The sequence below is a fragment of the Cebidichthys violaceus genome, unplaced genomic scaffold (assembly GCF_023349555.1).
Source record: "Cebidichthys violaceus isolate CVI_PGR_0920_01 unplaced genomic scaffold, fCebVio1.0.p SCAF_11, whole genome shotgun sequence".
NCBI lineage: Eukaryota > Metazoa > Chordata > Actinopteri > Perciformes > Stichaeidae > Cebidichthys > Cebidichthys violaceus.
The window spans coordinates 8,529,731-8,547,907 of NW_027176274.1; the positions used below are offsets into that span (position 1 = coordinate 8,529,731).

Consider the following 18,177-nt stretch of genomic DNA (forward strand, 5'->3'; position numbering starts at 1 on the left):
ATATAGATCAGGGCTACAGTGAGTAAGTAATGTCTAATTATGAAAAATAAATTGTAGGTAATGAATGCAAAATAGCTGTTTTATTATTGAAAAAGAGCTTATCTTATATATATATATATATATATATATATATATATATATATATATATATATATATATATATATATATATATATATATATATATATATATATATATACATATACATACACACTTTTTTGTACTTCTTTTACATTGCACTTTTATACTGCATGTTTTACAAAAAGACAAAACCTAGACAGTGTTAAATGCTAAAAAATACAATAAATGCAAAAATATATTAAAAGTAGCAATAGATATAACAATAGTGATAGTAGATAAATAGATTTCCTTCATTCAACTAATAATTATCACAATTCTACAAACAGGTTAAACAAATGCATAATAAGACAAAAATACAAATATAGGCACTACAAACCTGTTTTAGCTGCACTGTGTGAGGCAAGAAAAAGGCAATTCACATTAATGCTTCAAAAAACAAAATCAGTTACATTTGATTACATTCCAGATATGTGTTTTGTATTACTCTTCTTTTTATCTTGCAAAAATTGACATTTGCATCTATTGTGAGGCTGTGATTGGGTCTGTTGGCGTTTGGATTGGAAAGTGGGGGAGTTCTTGTTATCACTATTGTTATGTCTTGTTTTGTATCTGTTATGAAACTACTAAATTATCTATGTCCAAAAATCACTTTCAAACATGAAATAAATACACATCAAAACATCCTGCAAAAACAAAAAACAAAAGCGTAAGTGTTTTAAGTTCCTACAACCAGTAGGTGTCACTGCATACACAGTAATACAAAAAAAGGTTCTTTTCAGGCGAGGAATATGCTATATAATGTGTGGTGGACAGTTTTGAGGGTTTAGTGAAAGTGATGGTGATCAATCCTCTATTGTAAGTAAAGCTCTTTCCTTAATGTATGTTTCAGATCGATGTGGTAGTGTGCTCCAGGATTCCTCTTGTTGTGTCCAAAGATGGCTCCATTCACCTCGGTATGAACATCAACCAGATGTGTATTCCTGTCAGAACACAAACATCTGTTTAGTCTTAAGGCGTACATGAAAACCGTCTGATGCTAAAGAGTTAAAGAGTGTTTGCCTGTACCTCCTTTGACCTTTGTGCAAAGCGTCTGTCAGAGCCTTCAGGTAAATGGAGCGATGGTGTCCTTGCTCCAGTTGACGTTCATCTGTCCAGCAGTGACTCCAGAACACATCTGCATCTGTAGGGATGAAAGCACACCTGGACAGCCCATCACAGCCGTCTGTCTCCAGATCCTCATCCCGGTGCTCCGTCCTGGCACAGGGCGGAAACTCGGGGACGTTGTACCTCTGGATGAAGAAGAGTTTGGGCTTGCCAGCCAGCATGGGGCATGCTTCAGCATTGAAAAGACGTCTGACATTGTTCAGATGTAGACCTGCGCCGTACGCGTCTGTACCCAGGAGATGGTTCGCCATACCGCGGCTAATGATGCAGCAGACAAAGCTGTCGCCTTCAAGGTTCTCTCTCTGTCCGAATATCCCTCTGAGAACTGAGAGAGTGTCGGCCACACACAGCCATTTGTGGAGGACCACGTTGAAGTGAAGAGCCTTGAATGTCTGTTCCAACATGTCTGGATGAGTAAGGAGAGGTGAAACAGAATTTAACTTTTTCCTTGATAATCAGTCTCTCAAAAGATAGATGAACAAAACGCTATCAGACCAGGGCTGCTACAGACACAACCCAAAGATATTCAGTTTACTTTCACATGAAACGACACTCAAATTAAGCGTCAGAACATTTGATTCATTGATTGCTGTCAGGCTTTAATAAGCATTTAAAAAAAATATATCAAAACAGTTTTTGAAGAAGATAACCAACACTACCTTTAAGCATTGCATGACCCGTAAGCTTTAGAAGGGCCGACCCATGGTTTAAAACTAATATAGTAAATAAAGTAGTTGAAAGTAACTGTACGTACCTTTTGGTGACGATACTTTTTCATTTTTACTTCAGTAGGCTTTTAAATGCATGCCTTTCACTTGTAATGGAGTCATTTTACATTGGTATTGGTAGTTCTGAATATTTATTCCAGCACTGGACTTATAGGTACAAAGTGTTTTCTCACCTCCGTCATTACCCACACAGTCTATGATAACACACACTCCTCTGGGATTAGTGTTAAACTTGTAACACTCTAGTTGACTCTGTAATGGAAAGGAGCAAGCAAACAAGTTTCCTAAATACACTTTACTAATTAAACACACTCAAACATATAGGGGAGGAAAAAACTGCACAAACGGTGAGTGAAGACCGTACCTGCTCTCTGTGTACAGGCACTGGTGTGTTTTCTGTGGCTGGTGACAAAAATTCATACGGTGTTATGAATATCAAAGTGAAATACAATGAGAGACAAGAGGTATTGAACTTTACAGTATCTCTGGCAATTACACATCTTTTGAAGTTGCTATCATTTGCTAATACGCAGGCTGTCTTACCGATGTGGAGGGGCTGTGCTTGTCTTGTTTGCTGTAGAGAATGGGAACCAATTGGAGTGGGGAATGGACACTAAAGAAAAGACGTTAAAATAGAATTATAAGTATCAGTTGTATAATAGAGAGAAAAAAATGTCAAATGTTGAATAAGTTTCGTACACTACTTACAGGAGCTCTGTGTCTCTGCTGTAAAGATGAATGCCCTTCATGTGTTACATCTGTGAAAGGTTTGGACAAAAATAAAAGTGAATACAAATACTGAACAAAGTATAGTTCAAAGTACTTTGTGATTGTTCGACTGAGGTAAGTTAACAGTACATACAGTTGTGGTCAAAAGTTTACATACACTTGTAAAGAACATAATGTCATGGCTCTCTTGAGTTTCCAGTTATTTCTACAACTCTGATTTTTCTCTGATAGAGTGATTGGAACAGATACTTCTTTGTCACAAAAAACATTCATGAAGTTTGGTTCTTTCATGACTTTATTATGGGTTAACAGAAAAAGTGACAAAATCTGCTGGGTCAAAAATATACATACAGCAACATGAATTGGCAATTTTGGTGACTTAGAAAGTTGTGTCAATGAAATGAGCTTCATAGCATGACCTCTTAACTTCTTGTGAGTGATTATGAGTGACTACAACTGGTGACTTCTCTGAGGCCATTTAAATAGGGCTCATTGGATACAAACGCCCACAAACGCTACAATGGGAAAGTCAAAGGAGCTCAGCATGGATCTGAAAAAGCGAATCATTGACTTGAACAAGTCAGGAAAGTCACTTGGAGCCATTTCAAAGCAGCTGCAGGTCCCAAGAGCAACAGTGCAAACAATTGTTTGTAAGTATAAAGTGCATGGCACTGTTTTGTCACTGCCACGATCAGGAAGAAAACGCAAGCTATCACCTGCTGCTGAGAGAAAATTGGTCAGGAGGGTGAAGAGTCAACCGAGAATCACCAAAAAGCAGATCTGCCAAGAATTAGAAGCTGCTGGAACACAGGTGTCAGTGTCCACAGTCAAGCGTGTTTTGCATCTCCATGGACTGAGAGGCTGCCGTGCAAGAAGGAAGCCCTTGCTCCAAAAGCGGCACCTTAAGGCTCGACTGAAGTTTGCTGCTGATCACATGGACAAAGATAAGACCTTCTGGAGGAAAGTTCTGTGGTCAGACGAAACAAAAATCGAGCTGTTTGGCCACAATGCCCAGCAATATGTTTGGAGGAGAAAAGGTGAGGCCTTTAACCCCAAGAACACCATGCCTACCGTCAAGCACGGTGGTGGTAGTATTATGCTGTGGGGCTGTTTTGCTGCCAATGGAACTGGTGCTTTACAGAGAGTAAATGGGATAATGAAGAAGGAGGATTACCTTCAAATTCTTCAAGATAACCTAAAATCATCAGCCCGAAGGTTGGGTCTTGGGCGCAGTTGGGTGTTCCAACAGGACAATGACCCCAAACACACATCAAAAGTGGTAATGGAATGGCTAAATCAGGCTAGAATTAGGGTTTTAGAATGGCCTTCCCAAAGTCCTGACTTAAATCCCATTGAGAACATGTGGACAATGCTGAAGAAACAAGTCCATGTCAGAAAGCCATCAAATTTAACTGAACTGCACCAATTCTGTCAAGAGGAGTGGTCAAAGATTCAACGAGAAGCTTGCCAGAAGCTTGTGGATGGCTACCAAAAGCGCCTAATTGAAGTGAAAATGGCCAAGGGACATGTAACCAAATATTAGCACTGCTGTATGTATATTTTTGACCCAGCAGATTTGATCACTTTTTCTGTTAACCCATAATAAAGTCATGAAAGAACCAAACTTCATGAATGTTTTTTGTGACAAAGAAGTATCTGTTCCAATCACTCTATCAGAGAAAAATCAGAGTTGTAGAAATAACGGGGAAACTCAAGAGAGCCATGACATTATGTTCTTTACAAGTGTATGTAAACTTTTGACCACAACTGTATGTGAACTGGATGTCATGCTGGTATCAATGAACAAGATAAGCTTTGTCTGCTTTGGGTTAAATTAAACAGAACATGAGATGCATTTTGTTTTATGTTAAACTATGTAAAGAAATATTATAAATTTTTGTTTTCCAAAATACAGTCTGGACAATATATGTTCACTTAGAACAAAATGTGTTGTATTGGCAGCTTTTATATTCAGTTTCTGTTCTGTGTAAAACATGTTTTTTTTTTTCTTTTCTGTGGTTTAGGAACTACATATTTTCTTTGGTACTTCCAAGAAGTCTGTTTTTCTTCTTCATAAGTACCATGGGCCATTTCAGTGGTATGAGAGACACACAAATATTAATTTTCAGTTCTAGTTTTCAGCATTTTCCTGTTTCAACAATGTGTATATATTCCATACTTCCCGTGAAATACACAGTATAAATGTTACAACACAGCTTTGCTTTTCACATTTTGTCAAGGTGGATTTCTTGTTCATAAATCACAAACTCTCTATGAATTTAAAAGGTACAGTCTCACCTGACATCTTGTATGCAGTAACTTTTTTGGCGAGGTCGAACCTGCCAATGTTTCGAAAACATTCTTCTAAAAAGTCGACTCTTTCAGGTGAAACTATATCCAGCTTCTCCAGCTCAATGATCACATCCAGGAAACTCTGTCAAAGGAGAGAGGGGAAGTTGATTCACTGTCGTACGCATATCTGACCTTTTTCGGTAAAGTGACAACCCACCAAAACTCCCCTCCCACACTCACAGGAATGTGAAATTCAGTAAGTGAAAACAAAACTTAATTCATTGTCACCTGTGCTTTTTCTGTCTTCTCACGGGGCAACGTGCTGCTCAACAAGAACTTCACACTGTTCAGATCTTCACTGTCCATATCCTCGTTTATATTAGCCATCAATACTCTACAGTGAGGGAAATCACGTTTACGTTATCCAACTGGAATGTAACATTCATGACTTTACACACCTAGATAAGGTATACACCTCTCACCTGAATCTTGGCAGAACCCTTCTGTGTTTCAGAGCGTTCTCCACCTCGTCCCTGCTGGTTTTAAACACCTTCCTCAGTATATCGAAACGACTCAATTGCAGCATCAGCTCCGTCAGAAACAGGTGACCCCTCTCGTGGCACATCACTTTAGATTTCAGCATATCCTTCACACGCGCCACGCTATTGTCCGTGTCCAGGGTGTCACACAGGTAGAAGAGCCTCCTGCGTTCACAGCTGCTCAGAGCCTCCGCTGTCTGATTGATGGCCTGAAGATGAAGTTGGTCCGGCAGAGCCATTGTCTTTAGTGGAAGAAGAGCGAGGGCTGGTGATCTTTAAACAGCAACGAAGACCGATAGTGATCAACAAAAAGCAATTCGCCAAACGGGACCGGAATGCTTATCCACTGAAACATATTAAATGCAGTGTTAGTTCCGAAATAACAGTCATTAAAATATTACAATCTGAAAAGATCATTTAACGACATAACGATACCTCATACCGTCGACATCTGTCGATAGAGGAACAACCAGAAGAGCAATTTCACTTATGAAGGAAACCACAATGGAAGAATGACGCACTTAAAACGCTTCTGAGGAAGTACCCTACTTAAATGTACATTAAATAGAAATCCGCCCTTTCATTGATACTTGCGCCGAGTTACTGAAAACCATCGATTCATCTGCACTCCTGATTACGCGATAGGTGCACGTTAATTCTTCTAGTTTTTTGAAAAACGCTACAAGCGACAGACAACAAATTGAAAGTGAAAGCAAAAAAGGCGGCAGTGATAATAAATACAAAAAAAACTTAAAGGCGCATGCGTGTCATACAAGCTGGGTTTTTGTCCTGTCTCCACGTTTGTTTTGTGACTTCCTGTTTTATTTTGGAAATTAACTCTCCTCTCGTTTCAGGTTCCTTGCACTTCCTCATGTGTCACCAGTCTGATTGTCTTCCCTGATTCCTGATTGTGTCCACCTGTTCCCCCACTTCCCTCATGTGTACTTATAGTCTGCGTCTCCCCTTGTCCTGTGCCAGTGTGTCATGTCCTTTTGTCTTGCACACCCGCCTTATGCTAGTATCAAGTCCAAGTCATAGTTTTGTCTGTCCCGAACCTTGTTATAGAGTCCTTGGTTGGCCTTGTGCCGTTTGTTGCTTCACAGCCCTTAGAATTATTTCAGAGCCTTTTTGTTAGTGACTGATTATTTTCTTGTTTCCTCGGTAAGAGAGATTTTGGTTTTGCATTTTGCCTTTTCGACTATTCAGCTCTTCGAGTTAAATCAGAGCATTTTTACTTGTAGTTTAATACCTTCCTTGAGAAGAGCTTTTTGGTTTGGCTTTTGCCGTTTTGACTTTGCAGGTCTTTGAGTTAAATCAGAGTATTTTTAGTTCTACTTTGTTATTTTCTTCTTTCCTCGCTAAGAGAGGTTTTTGTTGGCTTCCCGTTATTTAATATTGCCCAGCTCTATTAGTTTAGCCAGAGCATTTCCCCGTTCGTCCCTCTTCGGAGGAGTTTTTTGTTTCCAGGGATTTCCCTGTGTATTTTTGTTGGAAATAAAAGATTGTCAGCTGAACCTCTACTCTCCGTCCGAGTCCTCCTCAAGAGCTCCCCTCGTGACAATGCGGCGCTGCAGAAAATAATCCATTTAATGAAAATGTATTAACACTTAAAACTACAGACTTGATGGATTACTTAATATGATTTAGAACCGCAGATACGATGGTTTACCGAAGAGTGAGAAACCCATCAACATTTATGATATTTATAACTGTATTACCAAATAGAGATAAATAAGATAAACACCAGCAGTGGAATTTTTCACAACCCGTCAATATTTGGTCGTATGAATGGCTTGTTAATGATTTGTACAGTATTAGTAAACCATAAATAAAACCATTAGATTCAGTTAACCTTTATAAAGGGTGCCATATTAGAAAGCGGTACCAAATATGGCATAAAATACCACAGAAATAATCAACATAATATGTAATACAACTTTTAAATCAGGCTGCTTTGTAGTCTTTAATAACAAATCACAATGGCCTATGTAATCAAATTATGTTTGGTGGGGGAACAAATAAGTTATTTGTTACGTAAAATAAGGTTAACATGACAAATATTATGATTATTTATCTTTTTAACACCGAAGCAATGCGCTTGAACCCCGATACTGAGTTTTCCAATAACCTTGAAGGCACCACTTCTGCTACCCTCCTGCAGGTCGCGTGAGCTTTCTGCTTACCAAAGCGCACCGAGTTCCGCTCACTCTGGCCAATCGTGTGGCGCCGTGGTTCAGCACCATTGCGGTGTGGAGAGATCGTACGGAGGTGTAGCTCGCTGAGAGAGAGAGAGAGAGAGAGAGAGAGAGAGAGAGAGAGAGAGAGAGGGGGGCCATTTAGAAAGAAAGAGACACTCGACCTGAGTGACCGCCCTGAGCAAACACCACCGATACAGTCACCGCGTGACATTGCCGTTAGCAGCTTCCAAGTCCGCGTGAGTATTTCATTAACCTGGTTGGTTGGTTAAACAGTCAGGATTTTCCAGGTAGTCGCAGTCAAGGGAACATCCTCGGCACTATTTGAGTTGGATGTAAACGAGGAGGCTTAAGTGCTAGCGGGCTGCCCAGTGACGGCACAAGTGTTATTAACCGTCTTAAAGCTAAGGACCACAGAGTGGATGCTTTTGGTGTTGTAGCCAGGCAGTCAGCCGGTTTTTTTCGGCCTGGTCACGACTGGTGAGAAGCGAGGATGAGGACGTCCACCAACGGCTGACTAGAACGGGCACGCTAACGGCACGCGAGCCAAAAGCTAAGGTAGCTACCGTTGACGTACAGGTTCTGTCGTGGCAGTTGGTCTAACAAACGGTCGCTTGTGGGCAGTTTACTATCTACAGAACTGCGTAGAAACACCCCGTTGATACGTTAGCTAGCTACCGTTATCGTGTTAATTAAAGGTAATCAAACCTTTATTTATTCTGAAATATCTACAGGAAAATATACATAATTTCCACTGTGGCTCTTTGAAGTTGAACTCTTTCAAAAAACGTTGGGTTTATTTTGAAAATGATGAGTGGAAGGCTCTATTTTACACGCTTGTAGGTTATGCATGTATAACTTTGTTGTGCTAAAAGCAGCACAAACGTTCATTTAGCTAGTGCTTCTTCATTATACCTTAATGTATGTGAGTTTGCAGCAGTACCATGCAAATTAAATGACCACCACATCCCTATAAGTGTGTAACGTTACATATAACATGCACAACTGAGATGTGTTGATTCACTAAATATAGAGAAGACTGCACAGTGCATGGTCTGTTTAGTGCTGTTTTACTTAGGCCAAGTTGCTGACTTGTTGATCCTTTGCTGTTGACATGTTGGTTTTTTTAAAAACAACATTGTTTATTTACAGGAATGCTGCCTGGTGTGATTTTGGTCGTGTTAAGTAAACTACTCCTCAAATAATGGCATCATCATGGGCAAAGATATAGAGATAATTCTGTGCCATCTGCTGCTCACCCTCAAACATCATCATCATCCTCCTCTTCCTCTTTCTCTGGTGTGTTTTGGGACTAGGCTGTCATCAGAGCTGTGGCCTATTTTAGACAGAAACTCCATTTACCCACTTTAATCTTTGTTTCTTTCTCCAGGAGGTTGAGGTTCTTCTATTGCTCAGCGTGACAAATGGTTTGTTATTCAGCAAAGTGTTCTTTGATGAGCAGATGGCCCTAAAATATATCGGATCATATTGTTAGTTAGTATACTGTGGTTGCAAAGTCATGTGCTGCATAAAACTCTTACGCTTTCCTAAAATATCAAAGGGGATTCACTAGAAGCTGAGGTGATTTCTTATGAACTTTGAGTGGACTAATAATGCACAACATTGTCGTTTTCTGCAGCAGATGTGAGCTTATTGAGACTGCTCTAAACCAAACCAAATCTAACCGAAATGTGTATTAATCCCCAGAGTGTGTTACCTCCCTCCCACCTATGGTGATGCACACGCCTAGGGGATCAAAGCTGTAATTAGCTTGCCATGGATTAGCAGTGGAGACTATTTTCCACTGTACTCTCTCCCACAGAGCCAGAGGATCACACAGCCAGCCCACTGTCCCTTCTCTTCTTCCAGTAGAGAGAACATCTGAATTTCCATGTTTGTTGTTGAGACATCAATATTCGGCCCCTGGAGAAGTTTGAGCAATCGGGCCTTTCTTAAGTTGATTGCGATACTAATAAGTCACCGGTGGGATCGTTCTAGTCGTGTTGCGTGCAGACGGTCTTTGGAATCAGCTGGATGTGTGGTGAGCATGCAGAGTGAGAGCTGTGGTGCTGCTGACTCACCGCACACTGCCAGGTATGAGGTCTGTCTGTTAGCTGTCTGTCTGCATGAGGTACAGTACGTCTCTCTGTAAGCCAAACACAAGTTCACACTGTTCCTCTAGGGGCTCCACAGAGGTGGAGCAGCATAATGTGTGTTGTACTCTCTCTTGTTTGTGAATGAATCAATGCTTTCAAAAACTGATTGCAACACGGTTTGGGAATCACAGGATTATATTGCCCAGGCTAATGGCGGTATTACCATACGGGCAATTCTGCAGAATGCAGTGCGAGTCCGAAGAGTGAATGCTTGTGTTTAGGCCTGCAGCAAAAATCTGTGTTTTCATTCTCAATTAAGCTGCAGATTAATTTTTCAATGAATTGATTAGGCTGTAAAATTGAAAATAGTGAAAAATGCCTGTTGTAGTTTAGCACATTCAAAGGTGATGGATTTAAGTTGCTTGTTTTGTCTGACCAAATGTCCCAAAACCCAAATATGATCAGTTTCATACTATGACAATGCATAGCATCGAATCCTCACATTTAAGAAACTGGAATGAATAAAATAATTAATCAATTGTGAAATAGATGCCAATTATTTTTTGTTAAATCAACTAATTCATCAATTAACAAATCCCTCTAGTTGTGTTGTTGCTGAAGTTATAGGATTTAGTTGCTGCGTTATGATTCCGTTTTACAGAATTTTAGAGGAAGTATAAGTCTGCGGCATTTAAAAGTGTACGAACAAATCATAACAAAAGTAACAGTAGCAGCATCAAATGTGTAGTAGAGGATGGTTACACCTCCGCCACACTTTATTGTACCTCACATATTGGCTAATGTTAAAATTGCAAATTACTATAGGAAATCCATAAGAGAAACCATCCATGCTTTTTACCAGTATATCAATAACATCTTTAAAGAGAACACATTGTACAAATGATTGTGGGACATATGTGCTCTCAGTGGAAGATTTTAAAACGATCCCGCATGATACGTGGCCTGTGCTGCTAAACTGCGCTGCTGGTTTGCTGGACGTGTGTGAATGTTTTGATTATATTCAATTAACTGTATGAGCCTTACGGGGAAATGCCTGGTTCCCCTGGAAGTGGTGCAAGGCTTTGTTATTGTTCTGCTGTGGAGTATCACCAGTTGTTTGTCGTAGACTCTCACCTCCAGTTCATTTCAGTGGGGGTCATGTTTGCAGCCCTCCATTAACAATACAGCGCCATGTTGGCTGATCAGGTGGGCAACCTTCAGTCAATAGTCAATTTACTGCACATGTTTTAGCCAAATCTGTCTGATACACAGTTGATAATAAACAGTGAAAATACATATGGTTGTTGGAGGTGTTGCACACTTGGACATGTTTTTCAAACTGTCTGTACTGTCATGAAACACATCAATGCTGGTTTTAATATTGAGAAAAATGTATGGAACAAATCTATGTTATGAATTTTATATAACAAAAAATATGTAAATGCCCTCTAATCAGAAGCCAGAGAATGTCTCCTCTCAGTGGGTGTACTTAGGCTCAACATATGTATTCATCTCCTATTGTTTGTGGTTCTTGTTGAGACAGTTCCCTGATATCTGCAGACAGCTGGCAAGCTAACATTAGCTACCTGACAGGAGCGGACTGAACAAAGTAAAATCTGACCAATTTCTTTAGCATCCAGTGTTGACACTTCTGGTAACCAGATAATACTTCCTCAACAAACACAAATGGAGAGCTCAGATCAGAGTGCAGAGTACTGTTACAGGTGCCCATGCTGTGTAACTATTCTCCTTACAGTTTATAAGATTATTGACGGGTAATGTTTCAAACTGTCAAACAATACTTTTTGACTAAAAGTAACCTTTTTGTGTAAGTTGGAAATTAATTATCCTGCTGTTGAACACAAGAGACTGAAAGGCACCTGATCTTTCCCGCTGTTGCACTGGATGTCGGTGGGGAAGCTCCGTATCATAAATGTGGCAACATGGCCGGTTTGTTCAGGCCAAGATAAAGGGTCATCGTCCTCTCAGAGCCACTGTGTTCTGCTGGGCTTTGCCTCCCTATTGATCGGCTCTCTGCTCAGCTTGCCGGTCACGACTCGGCGCCCGACTGAAGTTGAACAGATGCCAGAGCCCGGTTGATTCCAGGAGCCTTTGAAATTATTGCCAGTTATTTGTTGTTATGATATGATGGGAGAGATCAAGCTGTGAGCCATGTTTACTGTAGAGTGAGGCACATAGTCAACAAAAGTGTTCCCTTACATTTCGTGAGGCCTGGCTGCGATTATACTGCTAGTGTACCGAGCATTGTTTGGTCAAATCTAGACAGTTAAAACTCAATCAAAAGGAACAATTTGCAATTGCATAATTACATTTTCTTAGGTGTTTTATTGGCAAGCTAAAGTGTGGCCAGGGCTACATGGGTTCTACTTCTCAACTGTAATATTCTGTCATTGTCCGGCTAGTCTAATCTCTTTGCGCCTGCTGCAGTGGGGTGGATGGAGCCAAAATGTAGCCCACATTAGTTTAGTGTTGCTTTTCATTCTGGAGGAAACAATTTGATTTAACAACCGTTATGAGTCTCTGGGGTGGGAGAGGAAGTTGAGAGGCCAAGTTCTCCGGCTTGATTTTTCTTGCTATTCAGCGGTTTTGCAGCCCCCCCACCATCTGAGGTGGTAGTGTAATAATGCACCCACTCTCCTCTACCCCCCCCCCCCCCCCGGTTGATCCTTTGGTCACGCAGACTGCGGTGGTCTTGGCATGTCACAAGAGCTCAAGGTGGCCCATTGTTAGAAGACTGCTGAGCGGCTTATTTGGCAGTAAATCATTTTTCAATGGAGTGAAGAGTGAAGTTAAGCTCCCCCACACACCGTGCACCAAGTCAGCCGCGTGCTAAATACTGTGGAATTTGTAGTCATGTGTCTGTAGTTCGAACTGTCAGTGTGTGAACTTGTGACTGCCCAAGCTTTCATAAAAACAACAACAATCCCCTCCACCTCATGGCTCTTGTGTTGCAGTGTTTATTGTGTACACCTGTGCAAACGTATGCAAAACAGTACAATAGCCCAGCTATTAATCCTACTTGTGTTGATGTTCAGTTTTTAGCGATGCTTAACCTCTCTGGTATTATTTGTGGATGTAAAGAGTGGTGGTGCTATATTGAACAGCATCCCAATAATAAGGTGTTTGTAATGTTTACTCCTTCTTTTATATATATATATATATATATATATATTTATTTATTTATATATATATATATATATATATATATATATTTATTTATTTATTTATATTTATATTTATATATATATATATATAAAACTTAATATTAGAAATACCTTTCAATATAATGCAATCCGATAAAAATCTACTGCTTTACCACAGCTTAGAAAATTGACAGACAGACGTCTTAGACCCAGTTTCAACAGCTGAACATTAAAACCATCATGAGGATTTATTGCTCCACAGAATTCCTCTGTTTTAAAAAGGGGGGATTATGACAATGTATGTACTGTTCACCAGAAATGCAAGAACTCCCAGCACTAATATGTGTAGGTGAGGTTAGTGTGGGGCACTGTGGACGGTATGTGTGTGTCTACATCCTGTATGTGGATGTGTTTACATGCAACATTTGCATTGGAAGCATGTATGCCTTGGTTTGAGGAGCAGAGAGGAAGGAGGCAGGATGCTGTTGGCATTCACCTGTGCTGTTGTGTGTTGTGGCTCACCCTGTCTAATTGGTGTGTGTGTGTGTGTGTGTGTGTGTGTGTGTGTGTGTGTGTGTGTGTGTGTGTGTGTGTGTGTGTGTGTGTGTGTGTGTGTGTGTGTGTGTGTGTGTGTGTGAGTTGCAACACGGGCCCATCCCAACACGTCTGGCCCTGCAGCTGCAGCAGAGCTAATTTTAGCTCAGGATGTGCGTACGCCTCAGTTCCCCTCTCTTGGCCTATGAGAGAGGAGGAGAGGATGAGGGAGCATGAGTAGCCAATACTTCACTCTTTCCTCTCTTCTGTGTTCTCTCTTTCATTCCTTTTGTATTATTATTACCTGTAGTGTGTATTTTTCACGCATTTTCCACCTCGTGTCCTAGGAGCAGAAGTATTGATTGACTGGAACATATTGACTGTAGTCACTGTAACCCGTTAGTGACCTTTACTCTCCACTAAGTCCTTTCAGTCAGTCAGCGTCTCACTGAGGTGCGTACCTGTCGGCCTCACAGTTTTATACCTGTCGGCCATTATTCTGTATAGAAAACCAGGCGACAGGGGTAATTTTACAGTGCAGTATTTGCTATTAATAGACCTCATTCTATTCTTGTGCAGACAGCCTGCTCCACTGGTGAGTAGCTGCTACTTGTTACCAACGAGAGATGGAGATTACAGCAGACTGGTTCACTGTGGTCAGGTGTTAAAGAGTTAATCCCTCTACCTCTGGATAAAGTGTGTGTAGTGTGATTGTGTGTATCATGAATAATGGCTACCTGCAAACACACATGCACCAAAGAGGCCGAGTAAACTCATGACTGTGTCCAACCACATGTGTTAGAGGACTACTTGGGCAGAGAGGAAGCTAAATTAGTGCACGCATGTGTGAGTGTTTTTGTGCTTGTTTATGCTGCGTGTTTGTGTCCAGACCTGCAGACTGTAACTAACTCACAGTGGTCATGAACCTGCCCCAGATTCCTGTAAAACCTCACTGCAGTTTAATCATTGGTCTACACTTATATTTTCTGATTGGAGAAGTCAAATGGCCCTGAGGAAGGAAGACGGAGCGCGTCAGAAGAAGCACAAACAGAAAAGGCACAGAGCTCCAGCTCAATAATTCATGGCTGACTGAGCTGACCTTGAAACATCCCCAGAGTTGGACTGTTGAAACCTAGCACTGCTCATTTAGGGCAGAGAGGAGAAGTTGAGACAGACGGATACAAACTCATGTCTACAGTTCAGTTGTATCAGTATGGTTTTAAATGAATAATGGCAATGAGCACAGACCCATCACGCTTTGCTAAAATCTCTCACTGGTCTCATGGCGTGACCGTTTGCCAAATCTTAGTCTGATGATTTAACTCACACAAATATCTGCGTGTGGATATCAGTTTTGATTACAAGTGGAGCTTTGTGTGCTACGTAAACAAACAAAACATGAAAACGCAAACGCTTTTCAGCTGCGGTGCGTGTTGACGTGATCGCACATGACAGTGGTCTTTTCCTGGAGTGTGCAGGACATTTCTCTACACGTCATGCTGAACTGTGTTGCACTCAGTTTCACACCCGCTGATGACGGCTACTGCCACATTTGCGTTTGTAATAACCGTGCAACCCATATTTATCTTCCAAATGTTCCTAAATTCGCCCCTGCTTTGATGGATGCTGTGATTACTCACTCTGCAGGCTCAAACTGTTCTGAAAGTAGTTGACTTTGATCACACCCTATAAGATCTTTTGACCTGAAGAAATCCCCGATCAGTAGCCTAAGTTTGGACTATGTTTTACAAAGTAAATTATGTAATACCGTGCATGTAGGCATGCTTGTTGATGTTGTTGACACATGTGGTCCCGAAATAGCCTGTTTCCACACGTCTATACGTTTATTTATTTTCCTCGAGGTGCAACAACAACTTTCCTCTGATTGGGCAATTTTATCAGGCAGAACTGTTAGAGAGTTTAAACTCAGGACTAAAGCGATGCAGCGTGAAATAATCGTTGCACAACTAAGAACAGCTTCTACCTGGACAGACTGATTAAATCCTCCATGTCCTGGTGCAGCAGTGGTTAGGAGGAGCTCTCTGTGGCCTTGTGTGTGTTTACATTGGTTAAATGAGTCACTTAGTCCCGGATACTCGTGTGATTCATCCTCCTGTAATAAATGATGAGCATTGTTAGGTGCTTGAGGAGCCCTCCTTTTAGTACTCACTTAAAAAATAGACTTTTAGAGTTCTTTTATTATTAAGCCCTCTGAGGCAAATTTGTGATTTTGTGCTATACAAATTGAATTGAATTATCTGTATACTCATCAGTTGTACTTGAGCGTGCCGACTAATGCTGCAGCTGTTGTTAGTGCTGTGTGTCCTGGTGGAGACGGAGAGGACTGGCTAAGACGTTGTGTGGAGTCCTGCCCCAACATTCAAGATGTTAATCTTGAATTGTTTTGGATTTTATCACTGACTTGTCTGATTGCATAAAGGAATTTTTTCTTTATTTTCCAGCTTAGTTTTCAAATATAGTACTTACTGAGTCATGAGGGTCCAGAGTGCGAACAGTGAACTCTGCTGTCCATGATGCCGAGATGGTGTCTCCAAATGACTTTAGCGATCCCTGAACCTTCCCTTCTGCGCCATCAACCGGTTACCTATCCAGTGAAGTATTTCATAATCTCCTTGAGATTATGAGAGTGTGACTGCAAGCTCACAGAGGAACATATTGGGTGTTAACTGCTCCGCCTTCAAACTAAATTCACAAAACAACCTCTCGCTGGCTTAGTTTCAGCCTTGTACACCGTTGAGCAGTGTGTTTAGCAGTGCCTTTGTGATTTTAGGGTTTGAAGTGGCGTAAACAGGATGGGCTGGCACTCTCCTATTCTCTCGTGAGGTTCGCCACAGGACAATAAGCAGCTCCTTCGTAGAGGAAACGTTGCTTATTGTAATTTTCCAGGCCTCGTTAGGTGTGCGACATATTTAGCCAACAGTGACGGCTGGCTGGGGAGCGCTGTTGTTACTAGACACGCAAATACTGTGGTGAGATGGATGCAGAGTTTGGAGGAATCACACTGTAACCAGAGGGGAGCTGCCCAGCCTTAGCTATAGATGGTCATTAGGTCTTATGTTTACTGCAGTTTTCTATCGACTGTGGCTTTTGGTTTGCATGAGGAAAACTTTACCCGAGAACCTATACTTCAGGTAAAAACCCTTTTGTTGAGACTGAAATTGTTGAAGTGAAGAAAATGCATCTTCTTTTGTTACAGTGCAATGCCAAATCGTATAATTTGCTGTCTGGCTTGTGGAACAATTCAAAGACCGATGCACTGCATCTCAGATGATGGTGGTTATTCTCCTGAAGGTCCTCATAGAGACTTTATTGGTGGAGATACCTCCTGCTTTCTCTCTTACACCTATTAAATTTGTTGTGTTGGCGTTATGGATGTAATCCTCTATTCTGTATATGTCATTTTATTTTTCAATATCCATATAACCGTGAGACTGTATAATACAGTTGAGGAATTGAATAGATTAACTAAATGGATCGACTGGTTGGGGCTTATCCAGCTAGTTAAATGCCTGATAAATCAAAGCCCTGCATTACACGTATGCAAAAATGGCATTGAAATCAAATTTTGCCTCATTGGATGCCCAGTGCCCACAATGGCCTTATATACCTTTAGATATCAAGGGGAGAGATACCTCAATACAAACCGAATGTACCATGAAACCACTGCTGTTTGGTGAAGCTCTGGGACATATTATCTACTGAATGTATGGACTGAGATAGAAACCTCAAATGAATGGGTACTAATCTCCTAAAGAACTCGTATATTCCTGTCAAACCTTTAACTTACGTAATTAATTATCTAATACATAATATGTTTACGTTTGTGTTATTCATCACTCATCCCTCCCTTCGCTGTATTTACTCGACCTGGAGCCACTGATGAGTCACATAGAATAATTCCGCTTTTTCTGTCCAAAGGCAAAATAAATACCACATCACTGATGGGACGTCTCCTCGAGTCTTTGTGAGGAATTAATGTGCGAGTCCTTCAGATAAACACAGGGCTCTGTGGAGAACGCTTAACATCAGATGGAGGGCTCAGTGTGCTTCTCGGGGACACGCAGTGAGGCTTCTCTGCATCTCACTTCTTTAATGTTGACACTGTGCATCGTTCAGTGGACGGCTGTCTGTTGTAGCAAGCGTCTGATGGTTTCCTGGTCTCCATGTTGTCAGCTGCTCTGTTCATTATTGTCTCGACTCCGTATCTGTCTTGTATGTTGTGTACTGCTGACAATAGAATTTATATTTTGAACACAATAATATTTAAAACCATTCTTTGAAGCATTGTTTGAAGTTTATTTGTAATAACTTTCAAAGTCATCAATCTTTCTTTTACCAAACAATTGATTCATTGTTTGGTCCATAAAACTTCAGAAAAGTGTAAAAAATGTCAGGTTCTCCCAAATACCATATTTTGGGCTCTGAAGCTTCGATAGCAATCAACAGCAAATATTAAAATCTTTGCTTTAACCTCTTGGTTAGTATACATTAGCGTCATTAAAGCGGCACAATTTCTCTGTCACACACACACACACACACACACACACACACACACACACACACACACAGACTTCCCTCACACGTGTTTTTTAATGACCAAAATTGAACGGACAGGCCGTCCTTGTTGCTGACTTG

General features: G+C 40.8%; 2 protein-coding genes across 7 annotated transcripts in view; one reads left to right on the plus strand and one right to left on the minus strand.

Annotated features, from left to right (window-relative positions):
• Positions 1–208: 208 nt before the first annotated feature.
• On the minus strand, positions 209–7,127 carry LOC137866920 (CASP8 and FADD-like apoptosis regulator). Its single transcript, XM_068703208.1, has 10 exons — positions 5,968–7,127; positions 5,476–5,878; positions 5,282–5,387; positions 5,000–5,135; positions 2,681–2,730; positions 2,516–2,585; positions 2,337–2,374; positions 2,146–2,224; positions 1,146–1,650; positions 209–1,060 (listed from the first exon to the last, which is right to left on the minus strand). Exons 2-10 carry the CDS (start codon positions 5,769–5,771, stop codon positions 931–933), a joined length of 1,410 nt encoding a protein of 469 aa, XP_068559309.1. The 5' UTR covers positions 5,772–5,878; positions 5,968–7,127; the 3' UTR covers positions 209–930.
• Positions 7,128–7,701: 574 nt separating this feature from the next.
• Positions 7,702–18,177, plus strand: part of LOC137866928 (hyccin 2-like) — a 31,495-nt gene continuing 21,019 nt past the window's right edge. Inside the window, exon 1 of one of the 6 annotated variants that reach the window (XM_068703265.1) lies at positions 7,702–7,966. The gene's annotated coding sequence lies outside the window, so the exon portion shown is untranslated. The other 5 variants (XM_068703247.1, XM_068703221.1, XM_068703257.1 and 2 more) reach the window with 5 other exon arrangements.

Bases quoted from the DNA above. Each gene is read 5' to 3' on its own strand.
- LOC137866920 (XM_068703208.1), bottom strand. From the start codon at position 5,771: ATGGCTCTGCCGGACCAACTTCATCTTCAGGCCATCAATCAGACAGCG. The intron at 5,388-5,475 runs GTGAGAGGTGTA...CCCTCACTGTAG, and splicing joins AGGGTTCTGCCAAGATTCAG to AGTATTGATGGCTAATATAA. The intron at 5,136-5,281 runs GTGACAATGAAT...CTCCTTTGACAG, and splicing joins AGAAGACAGAAAAAGCACAG to AGTTTCCTGGATGTGATCAT.